Raw genomic sequence first — 16,867 nt, forward strand, 5'->3', positions numbered from 1 at the left:
TCCTGTCTGTCAGCTTTGATGATCCTGCGCAGTAACTGCTCTTCACCCTCCTGTGCAAAGTCAGGGTGCATAATCAATGGAGATACAGTGCAACTTGTCAGTGCAGAAAATAAAATCAATGATGAGGAAAGAATGCCGAAACAATTCAGACTGTTTCTCTGTTTCTCCTTGCTTGCAGTGACAGTGCCGAGCTGACAAGGACCTGACCTCATTCATTTACCTCTCATTAATGATCCCGTCTCGTCTCTCTTCTCTTCCTCGGTCCTCTCGAAGCTTTCGCTAAAATAAAAACGAGGCGTGTTGCTAAGAGTTTTGTCGTCTTTGGCTGAACCTTCTGGGTCACTCGTCGGCCATTTGTGTCTTTTTCCTTCCAAGTTTCTTTGGCACACATATCAATGTTATACTGCATTTGCATTTCCTTCCTTCTAAATACAGAAGGTTAAAGCTGCCCACGAGGTTGATATATGATATAGCTGGTGATTAGCATACATCAGGCGAGTCTTCAAGTAAAATGCTTGTTCGAATCCCGGCTCCCCCTAGCTGCATGTCAAAGTTGCCTTGGGAAAGATACTGAACTCCAAACTGCTCCTGATGTGCTGGTCTGCGCGTTGCATGGCAGCCACCACCATCCATGTATGAATATATGTATGAATTACTGTAAGTCACTTTGGACAAAAGCGTCTTCTAAATGTATTTGTTAATGTTACCTGACACTGAGCACAAACTAATGAGAATATCATTAGTTTGGCAGGTCATAAATCCAAGTAATGGGCCAAATTTGACCTGATGGTTAAATCCTTACGAGAAGAGGCTCTTTATCTTTTAATACATTTCTCAAAGCCGACCTTTAGCACTTAAAATAAATGTGGTCCTGTTGCAGGGTGATATCAGCAGAGACATGAAAACTTTAACTGCTCAAAGAAGGATCAGCTCTTCTGCGTACAGACCGAAAAATGTAGCAAGTTTTCCTTCAGGAATGAATAAGATATGTTATCCAAGCTGTGCCCCCTGACATGCTCCTCTTTGCTAATCTGATTTTAAAGCTATCTTTGGTTCAATAATGACTCAACAGCATAAGCTTAAGACAGAGTCAGTAGAAATTAGACATTGCTGAAACATCAAATAAAAGCTTAAAAAAAATAAATAATCAGCTCATGCTGGCATGTAGGAAAGCCTTTTTTGGCGTCCTCATTACTCACCCGCTGTGTGTTCTGAATGCACACTGTGGTAAAACATCCACTGCTTCCAATGACTGTGGGATAATCCTCCAGGTGTGTCACTCACCCGGCACCAGCCTAATCAGTACAGCTCCTTTAAAAAGAAGTGGGTTTTTTTTTTTTAGGTGTGTCTTGCTCTGTAATGTATTTTCTTGGTCCAACTTGTGATACCAAACAGAACAAATTGGAATTTAATTGACTTCTCTGTCAGGATAGTGCTCTCCAATTTGTGTGAAGTTTTGGAACTGGTATCACTGGCTGTGTTTTGGGCACTAATTAGGGTTCATAGTATGAATTCAGGTGCATACGACATACAGGCAGTTGTCAGCTTGGGGCACACTGTTTTCCATTGTTTGGTACCACAGTGCGTCAGTAAAATAAACAGATTAAAAATGTTCAGGGGTCAGTTTTCAACTTCATGTTTCAAACGAAGCGTAATATCAGTTGGAATCGGTGCTAATGTTAGCAATTAGGCTAAGTAGCTTGCACTTTCGGAGTGGATTAGTGGCCCATCAAACCGTTGTTTTACTATTGTATGACCTGCCTGGTATCACTACTCTCTTGAATAAATGTTGGCATAGTGCAATTCTGCTAAACAGCAGATAAGTCACAGCTTAATGTTTTCTTTGTGTCGCAACTTTATATGCGTTTTCATTTCAGTTGCCAATTTTCCGTCCAGTCACAAAGCTGTGCTTATGCTCTGGTTAGGTTTGGGCACAAAAAAGCATTTGGTTATGGTGAAATGCAGGCGAGTACTGAAACGTGACTCGAACCAGGTCACTTGCTTTGCAGCCGTGACCATGCTGCTCTTGCAACATGCATCACGGTTTTCAAACTGTTCTTAGAAGTTGAATTATTTTCAACTTTTCAGTGCAAGGTGCAGAGTGACACCACTTTTTCAGCTTGACCTTAAATCTTATCCATGTACAGGACTCCATGTCATGGTTCTCACGCACAGACGAGCATTCCCTTCCTGAAACTGAACAGCAAACACTGGTCAATCAGGAGGCAAAAGAGGAGCAGGAGGAAGATCACTATAATTGTTGGAGCCCATAATAGGCTGGGCCTGCAGGAGCCATCTCATACAGTCATGGTCTTTTCAGTCCGTCTCACATGGTGTGATGAGAGTGATGTACTGCAGGCAGCATCATCCAAAAATCTCTTTTTTGGGGCCGTCACAGTGATTTCTCCATCTGTTTACTGCAGACACGACATCCCTCTTTAACCAGGTAGACAGGCGTCAGATTGGCCTAAGGCCTGACTCTTGGTGAGCTTTGCTTTTAAGAAGGGCATGTGTGTTCATAAAATATATTTCTGGGATAAACAGGAAAGAGGCAAACATAGAAAGCATGGGGAGTCTTGCCAGCTTTTGGGAACACAAAAGATTCTCCATACACCATATGCTTTAATCAGAAAGATAACCAACGTGTCGCCCTCATTGGATTCGCTTAAAATTACAAACACCATACGACACGAACACAATGCCCCCACACAGGCACAACTAATCACCTTAAGATATCGCAAGATGCTGGGAGGAAGTGCCGAGGCAGATACGTGGAGATGTTTTTGAAGGATGTCCCTTCAGCATTCATCGCAGACACCATGTTCAGCAGCAGAGGCTACATGCTGGTCTAAAGCTGTCATGTTCTGGTATATTTTTTAAAAAATCCTCACCACACGTTATATCAACGACTGAAGGATGTAAATAACATCTTTTCCTACTGTAGAGTAGGCAGATCGTATAGTGTGCCTAAAATATAAAAGCACACAGCAGAACAACTGAGGTATGATTACACTGATCCATTAATCTGATGCTCGATAACGTTCCTCAGAGGCTTTTACAGAGCGATTTATTCCGTCAGTCATCTCCTGCTACCTCCCTTTGACCCACTAAATGGCAAAAGTGGTACTCTTAGCTAGGTTGGGGTTTCAAAAATTAAACAATAACGCTAGTAAAAAAAAAAAAAGGGAATGACTCGGTTTGTAATAACCTCAGTCTGTCCTATTTCAGGTGAAGCAGGTTACAGAATTGTTACTGATTATTTCAAGCTGCCAATGACAAATCAGATTTCAACAATTACATTATGATTAAATCCTAAAAAGAATTAGTTGGATTCAGATGTATTTTCAAATAAATATTCTATTGTATTTTTAGCTAAACACAGTTTACACTTCATTATAATTACAAAACACAATCCTAATTGTTTTACTCATATTCCATGTAATTCATTCTGAATCTTAAAAGACTAAATAAGATTAAGACATTAATCCTGTTGGACTGTCTAGACCAGGTCTAAGGACTGGGGTTCACCTGTCCTGTTTAGAGTATTCAAAAAGATCACACTTTTAGGTCAGTAGAAATAAAAAGGAAGGCATCTTGGCTTCAGCTATACCTGTATCATTATATTTAATACAACTCGTTGGTCATTAAACACTCAAACATTCGAGTTAGTTGTCCATTTTATCACTCAAGTGCTGAAGTCAAGGACAACACTGCTCTCTGCTGATAGAAAGGTTGAACTGCAATTAAAGTGACACAATCCTGTAACTTAACATCTTTTGTGTCTTGTATACTATGACAAAAATACTGCATTTATCTTATTACCACCATAGAAGGCACATATTGTCATGTTATAGTGAACTGAAAACCCTGTTATGTTAATCTTCAGATGCAGCAGATGCTGAAAACTACAAAACTGGACCAGTAGTTACCTATAGCATTACTTTTGTCAGCCAAATTACTTAGTTGGCTCTTTAGTACAGGGCCACCACTCAGTGGATAATAAAATATTAAATTGTCTAATGCCTGAAACATGTTATTCATGCTTTTGCTCCTTCCAAACTTGCCATGTTTCAGTGAGGCTTCTGGGGAAGAAATGCTCAGGTGTATAATACAAGTCATGTTTGTGAGGAGAGCAGAAATACAATAGTTAAGTAGTTCTTGCAAATTCACATTTGTCCCATATTGGCTGTAGTATAGTTATTTTCATAGCTCAGATGAGTCAGTGTTACAGCTTAAATATAACTTTACTGTCTGAGGTTACATTTGAATTGCAGATGAAGTGTCCCCTATGCCCTAGTCTGATTCATAGAATATGCATATACTCATCTCAACTACCACTGTTCATACCACTGAACTTCATTTCAACCCAAGTGCCATTTTTTCCGACAGGAGAATGAAAAGTCAAACACTTTCTATAAACATTTATTTATCTTTATTAGCCAGTTAACCAGCTCAGACAAGGACTCCATATTGTTTCAGAACATCTGTGTACTTTGAAATCTTGGCCTCAACGTTCTTTTCTGCCACCTTGGTCAGCTTGTTCACTGTCTTTTTCTTGGCGTAGCGGAGCTTGGCCTTCTCCTTTCTCTTCTCCTCCAGGGTGGCTGTGATGGCCTGGTACTTCCAGCCGACCTCGTGTGCCAGACGCCCAAGAAGAGCGAACTTAAGGGGAAAGAAAACGAATGTCAGTACGTTTCATGGTGCAGCAATGATTAACTGAATCTTCTGCACAATATTTTTATACCACTGGCAAAAATAGAATCTTTAATTTATTACACCCGTTATGTCTTAAACTTACAGAATGTATTCAGACTAAAAACACTTTAAATGTGTTCTCTCTTAATAGTATTAAGAAACATTTTTTCAACTTGGAGCACAACTTGTCTGACTCAACTCAGCAATCAGATCCGAAAAGTTTGTCTCATCAATGGATGATCAGTTTCGGGATAAAGAGTTCATCACCGTCAAGTAAGAACAGTTGTGGTAGGTAAACTAAAAGTATTTAGTTTGAGTTAATGTCTGCTCAATTTAAAGCCAGGTAAGCCGATTTTGGTCAGCTCTCAATCGAATATCAGGGGCTCACCTTGCGAGTGGGCTTCAGACGCACAATCTTAAGAGCAGCTGGAACAACCATGCGCTTCCTCTGTGGAATAAAAACCAAAATCAGATACAGACGCAAATAGCACATCTTAAAATTGATAGGACAGCATGTCTCAGATATTTATTTGTTTTCAACGTTTTAACTCAAACAAGGTAGTAAGGGTAATTGATGACATCATAGACAGCAGAGTTGAAGCCACATGAAGGGGCCAAACAATGAATACATGACACTCGGTCGTTAAGCGACGTTCATCACCTTGTCATAGGGTGGGGGGATACCGTCGAACACCTTCAGCCTCTCCAGAGCAGCCTGTCCCCTCTTGGTTTTGTGGGGCAGCATGCCTGTTCAGAAGCAAGAAATTGTAAGTCATATACATTTTTAGTAGCAACTATTGTAGCTGTATCAAATGCTTATTTGTCTAAGCACGAACGTTCATCCCCACTAAACTCAGCAATCAGATCCGAAAAGTTTGTCTCATCAATGGATGATCAGTTTCGGGATAAAGAGTTCATCACTGTCAAGCAAAGGAAAACGTGTGCAAGGTCAAATTAACCACCACATTAATCTGTCAACTCTGAAACAAAACTTGCAGATGTGTCATATTATTGAGACTGTCATTCCTACGCTGGATCAATATTGGGGTCATATTAGGGCCATCAAGTACACAAATAAGGCATCCAAACATTTAACAGCACTTATCATGGCACTGGCATGTTCAACAGGATGCCTACATTTAAAGAGAACATTTACTCTTCTGAACTGATCAGTAGATATCAGTGTCTGATGTCAATTTCTTATTTACACCCTATATGGATTTCTATCGCCACAGCCATTCTATTCTTGCTTCATTCTGTGTAAGAACCATTCCTCAGCAGTAAAAGAAAATTTCATGGTATGTTGAAGGATGTTTCCATATGCAGAGTGCCACATTCTCACCCCTGACAGTCCTCCAGAAGATCCTGCTGGGAGCTCTGAAGTGGTAGGGTCCACGGGAAGGGTTGGTGTTCATCCTCTTACGCAGGAAAGCCAGGTACTTCACTGAAGACATAATGGACATGAATTACAAATACTTCCAAGTCACTAAGCAGTCAGAACAATTACTTTTATATGCAATGCTGTTGTCTCAGATGGTAGTGCATGTAAGCTCTTCTCATGGTCAATGAAACTCGAACTTTACAGTGGTTTAACATCACTGACAAGCATGTCAATAAATGTATCATTAACAGTTTAATTGGACACATAACCTTACTTACGCTTGTTGCGGTAGAAGTTGCCGGAGATGTTGATGCCTTCGCATCTTACCACCACCACTTTGTGTCCTAAGTAGGAAAAGGGCAGCTTTTAACATTTAGGCATTGCAAAAATCCTTTCAGGTAAAAAAATCTCAGTCTTGTCTCAGATGGTAGTGCATGTGAGCTTTCTCATGGTCGTTAAACTCAAATTAAATGATATTGCTCATCACTGACAGACCGGCTATACAGCAACTTTTCATTAATGTGCTAGGAATGTGGCGTTCATAAAGGTTGAACCAACATTGATTAATAAACCGTAAATCTTTGTTCAAAACTTACCCAGCAGAACCTGTTTAGCTACAAGAGCAGCGAGCCGGCCCAGTAGATGGCCCCTGCCATCAAGCAGCAGAACCTGCAGGATTAAAAGATAATCAAAAGCGTTAGTAACTAAAAAAAGTCTGAGTGTTAGCCTACCGACCTGCATGTTACAGCAACCAATTCAGACAGATGCTTCACATAATAGTCAATACCGCACGACTGCTAGTCACATTTCATTGAAACTACAATTACTCATTAGCGACGACAAGAACTGCATATGCAAGACAACTGACTCCCGAGAAATGTGTACTGGGAACACTAATGAACAGTTTCCTCCATGAACTGATAACTGGCACATGGACGCTAGTAAAATGCCACACAAGACTTGTTAGCTTAGCATCGACGTCAAAGCACGCTAACACGCCAACTAATTGCGTTGTTTGTTTTAAGTGGCTATAGTAAAAGTATTCAATTATGTAAATACATTACATGCAGCTACATAATCGTCGTACATGTCCCGTGAGTTGTCCAGGCTTACACATGACACACGTTAGGTAGCATGCTATGGCGTTGACTCGTAAGGAAGCTGCCATGATGAAGGCATGTCCACTCAGCGACAGCTAGCGGCTTCAAACATGCTTTAAAATGAAGTCTAAAAAAGACACCAGACTAACAACGACTTCACCAAAGTGTCACACAGTTCTCTCCCGAAGTTTTACTGCACAAAACAAGATTCAACCGCCACTAATCAGCGTAAAAAAGACAGTATAACGCCGCAGCAGTTTCCCACCTTATTGAACCGGTCCGCCATGATGTGCGAAAAGAAAGATGCACGGGGCTGCTCGTGGTAAAATGCAGGGGCAGGCGGAAGTGACGACACTTTTAGTTCTTACTCGTGGGAAGTGGGTGCAAATGCTCCATCGCCGCAGTCTGTATGGAGGGAGAAGTTTTGTTTACTTGTGATCAATATCATACCCTTTTTATATTCATGTAAGCTTAAGTTACCTTGATATATATTTGAAAATGTATGTTGTCGACTTGTCTTCTCAGTAAATTATATTGTCACATTCAAAACTGCTAATTTAATCTCTAAAGTAATTGAACTAAAAATCTAAGTTATGTTGCTGCATAACATCCATAAATAAAATTCTGTATTTATATTGGTTCATGTATTCAGAGATGAAGCACGTTGGAATTGGTATTCTCTCTATTTTATTTTGTTTGTATAAGCAGTGTTTGGACCTCTGTGCTTCAAGACTGTATTACCGACTGAAAGTGAGCAACTGACCCCATATTCATTGCTGGCTTGTGGAATTTGTTTAGACATATGCACACATATAGCTATATTAGTGAAATTATGCAGGCCTGGAAGAGTACAATCCATTGTTCACACAATGCATTTAAACCCAGAGCTTTGTGTAAGAATTTACAGGCCTCATAATCCTAGATATTTCCAATGTCAGTGGTTATATTTCTTTACCTCATGTGACTTTTATTCAATGAAAATGACCTTCTCCTTTTTACATTTTCATGTTAAAGACATCAGTTACTCAGCAATAATGGATAAAACTACCAGTTCCACTTATATTATAAGTATATTATTTTATTACACATCACACAAGAAGGTAAATTGACATTCTCATATGAAGCTTTAGAAGATATTTTAGATTTTCTACTTTGGCTTTTTGCCTGAAACACACAGCACACTAACAAAATAAAAGGGAAAGTGCTGAAAACGAAAAAAATTGTGTCACAACATGCCATGGAACCAATGATCATTTCATGACCGGTTTTAATAACTTTCAAGCATTTACAGAACATTCACCCACACATTCAACACTGGCACATTGACACAGTGCATGCAGAAATCTGAATAGAGTAGTAGTGTCTTGCTGGATCGGTGAGAAAACTGGAACTTTGTTTCAGGAAGGTTTCACTCAATCATCGTGCTTCAGCTTTCTGATCTTTCCCTTGTGGCGGTCAATCTCGCGCTGCAGACGTTCAATCTCTTTCTTGTGGTGGTCGATTTCCTCCTGGTGGTGCTGCTTCAATGCAGCCAGCTGCTCCTGCTCCTTACGCCTTATATGCAGATGTGTGACAACACAGGAGTGAAAGGATAAACAGTGAGAAAGAGAGGGAGGGAACAAAGAATTGTAAGAGACACAACCACGAACTGAGAAATAAGAACAGTGATCATAATTAATAGACAAAATGATGACTTATAAGTTTGGGGTCTATGATAGATAAAGAGGCAGTAGAGCTAAAATAAAGAAACACATACTTGAAGTACATCTCCTCCTCAGCTGCCTGCTTCTTCCCCATGGCTCCACCTGCCTCTCTGATGGACCCTCCACCGCCACCACCTTTACCTGCACCTTTACCCAGCTCACCCAGCTGAGACAGGGCGGGGGAGCGATCAAAAGAAAAATATTTAGCAAAGACATTCAGAGGCTAATAAGAGCCTTTTTCTAGAGGTTTTACCTGTAGACATTTCTCTAAGAGAAATAGCGTTGTTATCAACACTTGTCCATGGTATATTAAGGTATTCGGTTGAGACCCTGTGAAAATTACCCTACTCTGAAGGTCAAGATTTAGTTTAGCAAAGGACTGTTTTGTTTGCCAGGTGATAATAGAGGTAATTGGAACAGACCAGAAACTGTTTGTGTGACAACAATACAAACAATCAAAAGGTTAGACAGTCAAACAACTAACACACCTTTGTTATTTCCTGAAAAGGTGGTCTAACAGGCAGTTAATAGTATTCAACTAGACAAAGTTCTTTTTTGAAAGAATCTCTGCTACTTTATTATCATTATTATTATTACTACTATGTCCCACTGATTGATGTCATTAATCTGCATTACTGCACAGATCCTTCTTACCTATGCTAATGTCACACCAACAGTTCTAAATGTTGGTTACTTGTTATTTATTAGGCCAATTCATTTAAAAGAATTCACGCACACACGCACAAACACAGCAGAATAACGCCAACACAACGCAGTTATGTAATAACCGCTGTGTTCCCAGGACATATTTTACCTGGTCGGATGACATTCTCAGCTGTGAGGTGACAAAATTCCTGATGTTGGGCCTTAAAAACCTCGCCATGTTTGTCTCCCACACGTGAAAACAACACTGACAGTGACAGGCGGACTTGCCCTTGTCCTCAAAACTACGCCACAGGACGGCGCCATTATTGCCCAGACAGGGGGTGACGACACGAGCATCATGTTAGTATACTGAGAAACGGAGGTGAATGACAATCCAAATACTGATTTATTGTTATAGTGGGCTACAAGATGTGGTTTAAATTACGCAACAGCTGATTAAATATGGTGTAAGGAGAAAAAAAAACCCGTTTTTCATGGTGGTATGGTCTCAAAAACAAGGACAGCGTGACAGTGCACGTAATTTACGCACCTGTGACCGCATGTTGATCAGTGGTTGATGTCAGACAGGTCATTTTTTATTTATTTATTTATGTATTTATTTATTAATATCAAGGAGACTTTGCCATGTAATACCATAGACATAGATGCATGCTTTCTTGTCTTAGAGGAATTCCTAGACTATTAAAACTTAGTAATTATATGTTTATTAAAAAACTGTGTAACACTTAAATATGTACCTTTAATTTGCGTATTTTAACTATAAACTGCCTTATTATGTAAGTGTTTTGTCATGGATAGTTTACTTTTTTTTTTTTAATTTGTTTCTTTTGTTTTCTGTTTTTCAAAACAGGTACAATATGTAAGAATCAGACATCTGTTAAATTAAAAACAAATAGGGGGCAGCATATCATCACAGTGTATGCTGTAGCTGCCCATAACTAGTTAGCTGTTAAATGTTGGATGGTAATTCATAGTTACATGTGCACATACAACATTCATTCAACAAAAACGACTTTTCTAAATTGCAAAATTAAACTACGAATCATCTTTCACTAAAAATAAATATGCTGTCATGCTTAGGAACAAAAACAAAAGTTTTTTACAAATATTTTTAAATAATAAAACATCCAACAACCATAAGGAATGCTTTGAAGATTTTATTCAATACTGCAAAGAAATTATACGGTCCCCTCGCTGAACAAACCAAGCACTGGCTTATGTGGTGAAAGGAACCTTGCAGACTTCCTGCCCCAAGTCTCCTATAAATATTTTGCTTGCCAGGCAACTCTGGGCTCACTCCAGCCCAAAACCAAGAGAAGAAACTAAGAAACACAGTATCAACTTTAAATTTCAAACCACATTCAACATTTTTTCACTATTCACATCATACGCAATTACTCTACTCGTCAAAGTTACATATGTACAGGTATGGTTGGAACCTTGTCGGCAAGCAAGTGCTTTAGAAAAAGTAAAACAAGTCCCCCCAAAAGCAAGTAAAAAATGAAAATCACATAAATTCAAATGAAATTTTCTGCACTGCTCTGTTGATAATGAGTCCATTATCGGAACACAAAACAGAGATAATTAGAGGCCTGCACATATTTTTTTTCCACTGTGACAAAGCATTTACATAGTTCCTCTTGCAAAACTGACACTTTGAGTTGATGACTAGATCATTGTTTTTACTCTTGAGCTTGCCTGGAGGTTTTTCTAAAGAAGCAACAATTGCACTTCAAGGACAAATCAAATTCTGGCCTGTGTATCTGGCAAAAGTGCTGTCATGAGTACAGATGAAGTTGTATGAAAGTCCGTTTGGTTGTTTTTGAAAATCTGTTTACTGTAGGATTAATCCCTTTGAGTGTAAAAAATACTCTTTTTCCTCAAACAGTTGGATGTCATGTGTGCATTATATCATGAACAGGGCTCCACAATAACCTTTTGAGCTGGTTAGGTGTACCATCACATCATTTAGGTGCATCCAATAAAACATTTAATGTAGTTTCTCAACAATTATGTAAATAACCGTTAGTGGGTATGGAGCTGCAGATAAATGATCTACTTCATTTAAATCACAGCACATGTGAAAACAAACCTCAGTAACAAAAGTATTTTTATAATGTGTTTCTAACCGACTTGCTGAATATCAGGCACACCAGTGCAACCAATGAAAAAGTTAAGTTTCATTTGACAGATTTAGGGTTGCATGAGTGGCAAAAAAGGTACACCCTGGAGCCCCGAGAAAAAGCTCTGCAATAAAATTTAAGTTTTGAAAGGATGCACTGTTCTATAAAAGAAAAGGACAAAGTTGTAATCAAAGTGTACACAAATTAAATTATTTCAAAAACTAAACCTTCAGGTGTGACCAGTGCTCTGACAATAGCTTTTGCTCAACACACATTGCCCAGACATGTTGCTCTCTGCAAGTGTATATCAGGTGTCTCTCGAGAAAGAGCGGCGGTTTCAATTCAGGCATTTTTTTAGGCTGGCTTGTGCTGATATGTTTTGGTTTTGTTGAAAACAAAGTTTCAAAAGGGAACAAAATAGAAAGTTTGGCAAGAAGAGAAAAGACTAAAACAAGATAAAACAAGAGGGGGGGTAATTAGGTAGAAAAAGACCAGGGAGCATCACAGGGCCAGGAGCGGTCTGCGAAGGCCCTTTGGAGGAGGCAGCGGTCGCCGCCCCTCCTTCCAGCCCCGTCAGTCCTGCTTGATGCTGCCCAGTGCTCTGAGGCGCTCCAGGAGGGGAGGGTGGGAGTAGTGCCACATGGAGAACAACCAGTCGGCCACAGGGAAGCCCAGGTTGTCCTTGTTGAGCTTGATGAGGGCAGAGTAGAGCTCGGAGGCTTTGCCCATGCCGCGTGCAAAGGCATCTGCCTGGAACTCAAACCTGCGACTCAGGACTGTCAGACAGAAGGACAGGAGCTGCAGAGACAAAAGATAGAAAAAAAAAACGTCAGATCAAGAGCTTATAAACTGACTGCAGTGATATTATCGCTACCACACTCACCTCATTGTACGGGGAGAAGATGAACTGGAAGATAATCATCAAGCCTATTAATGTGGGTTGGCTGTCATTGAAGCCAAAAGCCACAAACAGCTCCTTACGTCCAATCAGAACAGCAAACAGGGAGAAACACAAGAAGGAATTCATCTGTAGAAAAAAAAAAAAAAAAAACAGTCAGCTGATGTTATGTGCATTTCAACTTACATCTGAATAAAAAAAAATAAAATAAAATAAGGAGAACAATTAATCACCTGACTGATGACGATATTTTTGACTGTATGGCCGAGCTTCCAGTGGCCAAGCTCATGACCGAGGACTGCAAGGATCTCTGGGTTGTTGCATCCTTGCTTCTTGTTCTGTAAAGGTTTTTGTAAGAGATCAACACTGTTGGATTACACAGAAAGACAACACAAGAACATATAACCGTTTTTCTGGCTGAACCCGATCAAGTCTGAGAGTGTGGTGACCATGTCTGAACTTTACAGCCGTTTTTTTACATCCAAACCTGACCGGAGCTCGTCCAGCTGAATGATATTATTCGTCGAGGCATGAATTAAAAAAAACAGCACTTAATAGGACATATGGCCCCAACACAGACACTAGGTGGGTAAGAAAGACTTAGCAGATGTTTTTTTCTTTTACAGAATAACCCTCAATTAAAACACATGCTGTCCTCTCATTTCATCCATTTTAGATGATGACAAACAGATTTTTGCTACAGTTAGCTGCCCATCAGCTCCCAGCAGGAACTGGTTGCAAATCAAACAGAGGTTTAACAGTAGAGCTTTGGCACACCTCAGTCGCATGTATGCCATTTTTCTTCTTTGTTAATTAACTGTGTTCAGATTTAGAAACAGTGAAAACTTGGCATTGGCATTGATAGCATCTAATCTCTCATCAAGACATCATATGAAGCTTCTTAGATGGAGAAGTCTTGCTTGTTGTTAATTACTGAAAGTGTTTATTTCTTCCTCAAAGTTTGAAACTTTTGATTGTTTCAGTGCAATGAGAACTCTTCTTAATAAAGTTTGTGGCTATTTAACCTTGGGCTTGGCTTTTGATTCGCTGGATGACGTCTCATCGGTTTCTGGCTGCTCGGGCTGTGGCTCTCCAGACTTGTTGAGAGGCGAGTAATCTTCCAGCAGAGTGTCGAACAGCACAATGCGTTTGTTCTTGAAGAACCCATAGAAGTATGCATTGCTGTGTGACGAACGCTTGGAACCTGGAAATATGGAAAACATAGAGAACAACGAGTATCTTAAAAGATGTATAATATTTCGTAATAATGTCAAGATGTCAAACAAGGATACAAGACTTAAATCAAGTAAGTGTATGTGAGCACTGAATTACCTTCAACTACATAAACCTTAGTGAGGGGAAAGCTTATACTCTTGGCCATATTCTCAATATCTGTCTTCAGCTCTCCTTCGGGCAGAGGAGTGAACTTGTCAAACAGCGGAGCGATGTAGTCAGCATAGATCGTCACCAGCACCTGAGAACCAGGAGAACAGGAGAGGCAGCATGATGAACTGTCAGTGACAAAAAAAAAGCCAAAGTGTAACTAAAGAGTGACCTCTGTAATACTGTTGAGTCACAGAACAAACTATATGTTTGCTTATTACACAATGATGCCTTTTTCTAGAGGTTCACTTCTTGTTTGACAACATGAATGCAGCAGCACTAACCAGAGAAACAGCCAGGGTGAAAAGCCAGGCATAGATGAAAAAGTAGTCCCCGCCAATCTTGATGATGTACAGGAGCAGTGAGGTGACGGGCAGCAGGATACACTGGGTCACCAAAAACTTCTTAACAGCATCTTTAAGGAAGAACCCTAGCGTCTGACAGGAAGACAAGACATTAGTGGACACAATAGTGGGTGATAGAAAAAGAGAAGGATCTGCAGGATATGTGTGTGTGTGTGTGTGTGTGTGTGTGTGTGTGTGTGTGTGTGTGTGTGTGTGTGTGAGATTAAGCTAATGATTTTTCAAGTATCAAATAATAACTCAAGACTTCTGGTGTGGCCTTAAAAAGTTGGTAGCTTTTAAGGTTGCTGTAGTCAGTTACAGTAGGTAGTTAATCTTTTGTTGTCCCAGCCCATTATGTTTATGATAGTCTTACTTTTGCCAAAATACAGCCAATCACACTACTTCTTCTGCAGCTTTGGAGCCAATAAAGAGGCTGAAGTAGGACACATCTTTCAATTCACGTTGTTACATCCATGTTGGTTGCAATTCATTGTAACCGTCATGATGATCACAGCTGCTCCTCTTCCTGAAGAAGGAAGCCAGATTTTAGGCCCACAGAGGCTGAGCGCTGATCAGTCAGTATACCTGCTGGTTAAAGCCGTGCTTCTCTTCAATCACAAATGTGTTGTACAAACTCCAGGGAAGTCCAGTGAAGGCACTGAACAGGGTGGCCAGGGTCAGAAATACGAGCGACTGGGTGATCTCGTACTCTGCACCAAATCCAAAGCGAGTTGTCACAGAACCAGCGACGGCCCACAGAAATGGGATTCCACCCAGGAGCAGGATCAACTTAAAGAAGCATAACATAAGCCTTTTACTTTAGACAAGTTAAAGATGTAGTTTAAACATAAATATAAATAAATCTACTGGTCGTCTTACCGTTCCTTCGGTCTCAGAATAGAGTCCAGACCAAAAGCTGAAGTTGCTCTTATCCAGCTGATAAAGACGTGACTTCTCAAACGTTTCTGAATCCATGATCTTCCCTAGTTCCTGTGGCACATGTGTAGTTGATCTGTATATCCTCCTCTGTGGGGAGGAAAGAGTTCAGCACCAATGTTAGCCAGATCTCAGTTATACCAGTAGCCCTCATACAAATTTAAGTCATGTTGCATGTTTAGTTTGTTGAATTCAAACAGCATGAGAAAAAAAAAAAAATTAAATCACGACAAAGATCTGATTTTATGCATCTTTCTTAGTCTTATTTGTCCAGAATTATGCTCAAAAAGCTCATGTTATTTTTATTAAATGGTGACCATCACATACAATCACATTTTGAGCTACCTAGATTCTTCGATGAGTTCATTTGATTTAAGTGTATTAACCAAGGAGCATCAGTGGAAATACACCCAACTTATTGCAAAATGCAACAAAGAAAATAACCATAAAAGATGTATTCTGTCTATATAAAACTGTACTAGTTCTGCTTTAACGGTCACATGATCAACTAAAACTTGATATCTCACTAACTTTCACTTGTCATTCAGCCTGTGTTATGTTCTGTCTCAATGTCCTGTTTCAAAGGGGAACACATCAAACCGCTCTTGGAAGCCATGTCATTGTGACTTCATCACACTTCCTATAAGAAGAGGCAAATTGTAGGATTCTGAGAAAATAAGGCCTAATCTATCATTCATTTGCTTTTATAATGTATTGAATGAGAAACACCTGGCTGTCCACTGTATCCAAACACTGACATTTACCATGCATTGTGGGGGCAAATAATCAAACACATTCCTCCAGAACTTTGTAAAGACTTAGTTATTGCTTTCATTAAGTTAAAGAGCTTTGCGATACAGTATTGAACATTTTTAGCAACTGTGTACATGTATCTCAATTTATACATAGTGTAGGTTCATGAGTGAACAGTAAAAATACTGTCAACCTTGTGGCTTAAAGCATACATTTCCATATGCTGTGGTATGTTAAATTAACTTAAATGTATCATATTTGCTAAATATCACACGTTTTAAATTCACTTACATTAGCTCTTGTAATGTGTTAATTTAATTTGTGGTCTCTTTCCACCTTGTAAGAACACATTTACCTCCAAGACAGAAACTTTGGTATGACCCTGACAAATTATTGACTTACCTGTCTGTAAGAAAGGTATGCCTCCCATAGATACACAGTCCACGAAAACCCCAAAACAGCATAAAATATCTGCTTTTCCACGGGGAGGTCAAATATCGATTCAACCATCTTTGCTCTGTTTTTGGTCTATGTTGATGGAGCCCTGATGACGAGCTAGCAGGCTGATGCTAGCTGATGTTAACGTTCCCTAGCCTGACTGGTAGTTTTAGGCTAACAGCTATTTAGCTTGAGCTCTACACACACAAAAAAACAAACAGGCAACACTTTAAAGTTGAATAAAGAGGAACCGTTCACACGTTAAATAGATAGATACGGACTAAAAATGTTATCTAGGAAGTCTGTGCATCCAGTTTCCATTCCTGAGTCTAGGCTTTTACAGCTAATATCATTCCATTCATGCTAGATGCGAGCGAGTCTAAGGTGTAGCAACAAATTCGGTCCCTACAGAAACCACATTATAATGTTGCTTCCGCCGCTCATTTA

The 16,867-nt window shown here is 39.7% G+C and overlaps 3 protein-coding genes and 4 non-coding genes across 7 annotated transcripts; all 7 read right to left on the reverse strand.

Moving 5' to 3' along the window:
- Positions 1-4,417: 4,417 nt before the first annotated feature.
- On the reverse strand, positions 4,418-7,540 carry rpl13a (ribosomal protein L13a; the record flags this gene model as incomplete). Its single annotated transcript, XM_030391880.1, has 7 exons — positions 4,418-4,662; positions 5,084-5,143; positions 5,357-5,442; positions 6,038-6,139; positions 6,355-6,420; positions 6,673-6,745; positions 7,442-7,540. Coding segments are annotated over 7 exons (696 nt in total), but the record flags the coding sequence as incomplete, so codon positions are not given.
- On the reverse strand, positions 4,892-4,967 carry LOC115566519 (small nucleolar RNA SNORD50). The gene has a single exon (XR_003981006.1). It is a non-coding gene; the product is annotated as a small nucleolar RNA SNORD50 (small nucleolar RNA).
- Positions 5,546-5,621, reverse strand: LOC115566518 (small nucleolar RNA SNORD50). Its single transcript, XR_003981005.1, has one exon. It is a non-coding gene; the product is annotated as a small nucleolar RNA SNORD50 (small nucleolar RNA).
- Positions 6,219-6,301, reverse strand: LOC115566516 (small nucleolar RNA Z195/SNORD33/SNORD32 family). The gene has a single exon (XR_003981003.1). It is a non-coding gene; the product is annotated as a small nucleolar RNA Z195/SNORD33/SNORD32 family (small nucleolar RNA).
- On the reverse strand, positions 6,491-6,570 carry LOC115566514 (small nucleolar RNA Z195/SNORD33/SNORD32 family). The gene has a single exon (XR_003981001.1). It is a non-coding gene; the product is annotated as a small nucleolar RNA Z195/SNORD33/SNORD32 family (small nucleolar RNA).
- Positions 7,541-8,409: 869 nt separating the features above from the next.
- On the reverse strand, positions 8,410-9,842 carry atp5if1b (ATP synthase inhibitory factor subunit 1b). Its single transcript, XM_030391878.1, has 3 exons — positions 9,694-9,842; positions 8,933-9,045; positions 8,410-8,730 (listed from the first exon to the last, which is right to left on the reverse strand). The coding sequence occupies exons 1-3, from the start codon at positions 9,760-9,762 to the stop codon at positions 8,589-8,591; spliced, it is 324 nt and encodes a 107-aa protein (XP_030247738.1). The 5' UTR covers positions 9,763-9,842; the 3' UTR covers positions 8,410-8,588.
- An 845-nt stretch (positions 9,843-10,687) lies between these two features.
- Positions 10,688-16,831, reverse strand: zmpste24 (zinc metallopeptidase, STE24 homolog). Its single transcript, XM_030391935.1, has 9 exons — positions 16,385-16,831; positions 15,173-15,319; positions 14,879-15,082; positions 14,234-14,386; positions 13,899-14,040; positions 13,592-13,770; positions 12,800-12,904; positions 12,552-12,695; positions 10,688-12,466 (listed from the first exon to the last, which is right to left on the reverse strand). The coding sequence occupies exons 1-9, from the start codon at positions 16,490-16,492 to the stop codon at positions 12,242-12,244; spliced, it is 1,407 nt and encodes a 468-aa protein (XP_030247795.1). The 5' UTR covers positions 16,493-16,831; the 3' UTR covers positions 10,688-12,241.
- Positions 16,832-16,867: the final 36 nt, after the last annotated feature.

This window comes from Sparus aurata, chromosome 16 (assembly GCF_900880675.1).
Source record: "Sparus aurata chromosome 16, fSpaAur1.1, whole genome shotgun sequence".
Taxonomy (NCBI): domain Eukaryota; kingdom Metazoa; phylum Chordata; class Actinopteri; order Spariformes; family Sparidae; genus Sparus; species Sparus aurata.

Excerpts from the sequence above, each read along its gene's own strand:
- atp5if1b (XM_030391878.1), bottom strand. The coding sequence starts at position 9,762 with ATGGCGAGGTTTTTAAGGCCCAACATCAGGAATTTTGTCACCTCACAG. Across the intron at positions 9,046-9,693 it reads TGAGAATGTCATCCGACCAG|CTGGGTGAGCTGGGTAAAGG; the intron begins GTAAAATATGTC and ends GCCCTGTCTCAG. Across the intron at positions 8,731-8,932 it reads GAGGAGGAGATGTACTTCAA|GCGTAAGGAGCAGGAGCAGC; the intron begins GTATGTGTTTCT and ends TCTGCATATAAG.
- zmpste24 (XM_030391935.1), bottom strand. The coding sequence starts at position 16,492 with ATGGTTGAATCGATATTTGACCTCCCCGTGGAAAAGCAGATATTTTAT. Across the intron at positions 14,387-14,878 it reads AGCACGGCTTTAACCAGCAG|ACGCTAGGGTTCTTCCTTAA; the intron begins GTATACTGACTG and ends TCTTCCTGTCAG. Across the intron at positions 13,771-13,898 it reads TAAGGTTTATGTAGTTGAAG|GTTCCAAGCGTTCGTCACAC; the intron begins GTAATTCAGTGC and ends CCATATTTCCAG.